The sequence below is a fragment of the Lupinus angustifolius genome, unplaced genomic scaffold (assembly GCF_001865875.1).
Source record: "Lupinus angustifolius cultivar Tanjil unplaced genomic scaffold, LupAngTanjil_v1.0 Scaffold_64_70, whole genome shotgun sequence".
NCBI lineage: Eukaryota > Viridiplantae > Streptophyta > Magnoliopsida > Fabales > Fabaceae > Lupinus > Lupinus angustifolius.
Window position 1 is genome coordinate 1800 of NW_017723121.1, and position 6015 is coordinate 7814.

Below are 6015 nucleotides of genomic sequence, written 5' to 3' on the forward strand. Positions count from 1 at the left end.
TTCTAAGTTAATCAATTTAAGTGTAGATGACCCGTGTGAAACCAATTTACGCTTAAAAATTATTGGCATTATCTTCTTAATTTTTCTATACTTTTATCATTTTTATATAAAATAAATAACATTTTTCTCATTGAAATCGAAATAAAAAATAAAAACTCCCCTCTTCAATATTAGAGAAATTATTGTTCATACAATATAGATCGCAAAAGGTTTGGGGACTAAGAGGTTGTCTCCCTTGACTATCACAAACCTACATTACTAATAATAATTCGAACTAATTCAATATTATTTTTTGTGTGAAACTTGACACATTAATTCGACAAAATTGGTTTATGAAACAAATGAGCTGAATTTAAATTAAAGATTGAGCTCATTAATTAAATAAACATCCTTAACTTGAGGCAAATACAATTTGATTAATTAGGTTATGAGTTGACTCAGTTATATATATACATATTTATAAATATGGATATATACTTATACTTTTAGATAAATTTTAAATTTATACATATTAAATATATAATAATATACATTCATCATATATACATATTTTAAGAAAGACGAGGAATTTGTTTACACCTAATTTAGGTTACACTAGTTACAATCAGTCTAAGTCATTCATTTTCTTAAATCATGTGGACCTTAAATGTGAGTGAAATAAGTGATGAGAGAAAAAAAGATAAATTTTAAATAACTTTTAAGTTACACTCATTCGGTCTGTTGGATCTAAGAAAATGAATAGCTGAGATTAAGTGTAACTAGTGTAACTTAACTTGGATGTAAATGAATCCCTCCTTATATACATTAATATAAAAAAAATATAATATATGATAATTATATACGATAATCCAACAGACCAAATGGGTGAAATAAGATTTATCGTTTTCTCTCTCATCACTTATTACACTCACATCTATAGTCTGTTGAATTTAAGAAAATGAATTATTTAGATTGAGTGTAATCAGTGTAACTTAAATTAAATGTAAATTGATCCATCTTCGGTTTTAAAAGTCTAATTTCTTTTTATATACATACATATGCATACACACATTATATATATCAATAATCAACATTTGAAATGATAGACAATATAAATTTGAGCTCTTTAATTTAATTGAAAATTCATGAACTTTAATTGTATCTATCTTAAATTGAAAAACGATTTGCATTGACTATAATCAATTCTTAACAAATCAAAATTGAGTCAAGTTTCACTTTATTCATTTACGCCCCTAGAAACTTGGATGTAGTGTTAGCATTTGGTTTGTCTTTTGGCAAGAATAAGGAGTCACTTTCAAGGTAAGGTCGACATATATCTTTATATTTGCAGAATCCTCATCTCTGCCATGGTAAGTTGTTTTACATATTTTCATAGCTAATTACAGCATATGCAAAACAATAGATGATAAATCTAAATTTATGTATAAATAAATATTATAAGCATTTTCATGATGGAGAGATAGAAGAAGGAAGCATATTCTAAATATTTCATTAAGAATTAACGTTGTTAGAAGGGAAAGACAAGTTGAACTTTTTGAAAAATATAGAACCAAAATAAAGTAAACAGAAAATAAAGGACTAAAATAAATATTCATAAATAGATAAAAAATCATAATACGTGTGAGATTCAACAAAGTATATATACCGCGCAGTTAGGGTTTTTTCATACAAGAGTGTAGAGATTGAGTGGTAACATAACATAACACCGAACACTTCCTTCTATCTTGTCTCTTGTTAATTTGTTTTGTTTGATATCACGTGAATCTCTCTCAGACAACTCTTCTCTTTCCTTTAATTATAAGAACCCTACCACCGTGTGGCCAGTACCTTCCTCTTTCACTCTTTTATAGATCCTTCTGTCATTCTCTACCCTACAATATTCCTCTGCACTCTATATCTATAGTACTGTCCATTTTAATCAAACACAAACTTCTCATTCCTCTCTCTCTCTGGACCTCTCTTTGTGTGCCAAGTTTAATTTCCATCCATGACTTCTGTTTCTCTGAACCAACCAGGTCCTTCCTTACATGGTGATCAAAATCAGCTATTCATTATTCCTCATAATAATCAGGACTCAACTTCTCTCTCATATCATAATTTGTTTAATGTTCTTGATCCAAGTCAAACCGTGGAGTTCAGAGATAATGATCAAGAGGCAAGATCATGTTCTTTTTAATTATATTTTGATCAAAGTTTATCATTTATTCTAATTTATTTTCTAGGCTTTAATTTCTTCATAGGGCAATTAAATATGCTCCTCCTTTACCATTATTTTGATCTTTTTGACTAGATATATATATCCATCAGTAATCGTAGTAATTAAACAAAAACAACTTTTGGTGGTCATATGATCACACTAGTACACAACTATATATACTTCTTCAGTCTTATACAACAAAAGATAAAATACTTATGTAGAGTGTATATGTATATGAGCTTTCATTCATCAACTAATGACTTTTTTCTATTTTAATGTTTCAAACTGATTTCTAAGCTTAATTTTATGAGAAATCTTCCCAGAATTTTATTTATTAACTCTTTCTCTATTATCATATAGGTCAAAGTTATGCTTATAGTTTATGATTACATGTCCTTTGGTCTATACATAATAAATGAACTGGTGCAATAACCCTTATTGTTGTATCAAGCTATGTTTTTAAAAGAGATACTGTGTAATAGTACTTGATTGCTTACCAGTTCCCTTCTACTCTTAACTTCATTTAGTTTATGACAAAAAATGAATTTTTATGACCAAAGAAAAAAAATTTGTCGGTCTGAATCATGCTTATAATATATGTTTTCTTCATCTCTTTAATTACTTTAGGGTAATAAGCTGGTATTATATGATGGATCATCAAGCAGTGATCAAGCTTGCAATTTGTCCTTTATTCCACCTGAGCCAGTTATGGATGATTCAAGACACGCATGTGATCATAATTTATCCTTACAGAAAAATTATGATGAAAATAGCAAAAAGGGTCACGGGTCTTCAAAATGGATGTCTTCTAAGATGAGGTTAATGAAAAAAATGATGAGACCAAATAGTAGTCCAACCACTGTTAAAGCAATTACTATTACTACTCCAAGATTCCAAAATCAAGTGCATGAAAACAGGCACAGCCAAAGAAGCCCTTATAACAACGGCAATAACAGTGCCACTACTAGGGTTTGTTCAGATTGTAGCACAAGCAGTACCCCACTTTGGAGGAGTGGCCCTAATGGTCCTAAGGTGATTAATCTTACCCCTTCTAGTTTTATTTACCATAATATTGTTATTTTTACATTTCAACTTCTAGTTTCATTTAGCGTTTGGTATGAGAGTCATACGATAGTCAAAAGGTAATGGTGAAAGGTTTAAGGAATTAAGTGACATGGAGGTTTATAGATTGAGTCTGGCCCACTACAAATGTTAATATTTGTCTATCAAAAAAAATGTATGTAACATTTGATAGGCAACATTGGAGAGTATTTTATATTTTCTTTGGTTAAATGTTTTTATTGGCACCAAATTGTTTCACTTTTTATTTTTTATTTTATTCTATTTTTTAAACAAATCAAACATGTAACATAAAATATTTTAACATATTTATCAAACCCTTGTAATGATAAAACTATTTATTTATTTTTTGAAGTTAATAAAACTATATCAAATAATACTGCTTTATTATAAAAAATATGGGGAAAGGCCTACGTTTTCAAACCTTAAGCTCTTCCAAAGTTAGATTCTCTTTAAAGTTAGATTCTCTTAAAGTAAGAAAGTGATGAGGCATTTACACTTCATTTGATTTAGTATATAGAGATCTTAACAAACTAAATGATTCAATGATGAATCCAATTCACTTTCTCACGAGGAACTCACTTTTGCCTTTCTGTCAGAATGGTATATTAAGTATGGTTCCTTGTTATTAGATTTTTACTTATCATTTTATGATTGTATATTGGTTAGAGTACCCATTATATTTTCAGTGTACATTATACATCATTCATGTATTAAATATTATTGATTATTATATAAAAATTAGCACGCCAACATGTTGTTATTGGTGCAGTCACTTTGCAATGCCTGTGGCATCAGACAAAGGAAGGCAAGAAGGGCAATGGCAGAAGCAGCAAATGGTTTGGCCATTAATGCATCATCATCTACAAATAAGACTGGAATTCCTAACAAGGAAAAGAAATATCGTACAAACCATTTGTCACAGTTCAAGAATAAGTGCAAGTCCACTGCTATAACTGCAGGCTCATCTCAGGGGGAAAGGAAGCTTGAATGTTTCAAAGACTGTGCACTAAGTTTAGGGAATAACTCAGCTTTTCAGCAAGTGTTTCCAAGGGATGAAGTAGCTGAGGCAGCATTGCTTCTGATGGATTTATCATGTGGTTTTGTTTAATTAGATACTTCTGCTATTTCATTTTTTCCACCTTTTTTAATGCTTATAGTATTACTTGTTTGATTTTGAGTAGTGAGACTGAGCTTATTTATATGCAACACAACCAAAATACTGTTTGTTGCATTAGTGCTACGTACTTTTTTTTTATGGTGACATAAGTTATGATTTCATATGGTGGATAGAATATGAGCTTTCCTATGTTTTTACAATCCAGAGTTTAGTGACTCAAGAAGATAAAATAAGACTATCTTATGGACTTATTCTATTTTGTTGGCATAATATATTTTCTATTTTACTAGGCAAAGAGTTGAATTATAAATAAGAATAATAGCATATTACATTTTATTTTTCTGATCATCTCCTAATACTTGAATACCACTCATACTACTATCATTTTTTTATCGTCACATCAATGTCATTGTTATTTGGTGCGCACTAAACACAAGAATTTATCCTATTCACATCTGATCATACTTTTATCTTCCTTTCTATATTATTTTTTCTTATCATATCTTCACCACCAAATACACCTAAAAGCTTATCTAAGCTTTCATTTATCTTTAATTAGTTTCATATTTTAGCTTGAAGTTAGGTGTGAAGGTATGGTTCCTGCATTTGAAAAAGGAATGTGGTGGTGAGTTTTACCTAAATTAGATGGATTAGGGACAGCTCAGACTCGTCTAAATAAATAAAAAAGGACAGACCTGATTAAAAAGGATAGACCCGTTGTCAAAAAAGGATGGGTTCAGATCTATGTCTGTGTCACTCAGGCCGTCCCTTATAGTTATATATCGATAATAGTTGAATAAGTATTTATTAATATTCATTGTGTTCAGCGCACATAACTCAAATAATTAGAAGCCCACACATGAATCTTGAAGAATAGAAAACAAAGTTAATTTTAAGTTTTTGTGTACTTTGTGTAAACTCCAACTTAAGTTTCATTTTTCAGTTAATAGTTAGTTATTGTATACATTTTTATATGAATTTTTGAGTATTGGTATGTTGTTGTCATTTGAGTTCTCATGTATTTTTTATCATTTACAAAAACACTTCAACTTATGTTGATACTTCACAGTTTAAATTGTTCTAAAATTTTCAATGTCTTCTATAATTTTCAGTCACGTGATTGTGATAGTTTTTAGTTTAAAAGATACAATTCATAGTTTGTAGTTTATATACTGATGTATGTGGAATATCAATTTTAATTGAGTTTATATATATATTGTGATAATTTTGATTGTGCGTGTTTAAAGACAAGAGGAAAAAGATCATTGTTAAAAAATATTAATGGTTTATTTCTTGAGTTATAGAATATGCATTGTTTCTGATTTTCTGAAGTTCTTATTTGTATCCTTTGTACTTATTAAATTTGTAAAACAATGAATAAAATTACAAATCTTCTATTATTTTTCCACTCTAAAAGTTTTAACTGATTCCATGGAACTTAACAAAATTTTCTTAATCATCTTCTGTTAGGAACAGTTAATATTACTTGATTTCATTATCAGTATTTTAAATTGTATTTGACAATTGTAATTATACCTGCAATATTATATTTTAGGGAGTCCTAATGACATTATGGTTATATTTGTAGCTGCAATTTTCTATAATTACGGCAAATACA

The 6015-nt window shown here is 29.0% G+C and overlaps 1 protein-coding gene across 1 annotated transcript; it reads left to right on the forward strand.

Moving 5' to 3' along the window:
• Positions 1-1675: 1675 nt before the first annotated feature.
• Positions 1676-4645, forward strand: LOC109339248 (putative GATA transcription factor 22). Its single transcript, XM_019576661.1, has 3 exons — positions 1676-2155; positions 2825-3229; positions 4050-4645. The coding sequence occupies exons 1-3, from the start codon at positions 1988-1990 to the stop codon at positions 4386-4388; spliced, it is 912 nt and encodes a 303-aa protein (XP_019432206.1). The 5' UTR covers positions 1676-1987; the 3' UTR covers positions 4389-4645.
• The last annotated feature ends 1370 nt before the right edge of the window (positions 4646-6015 follow it).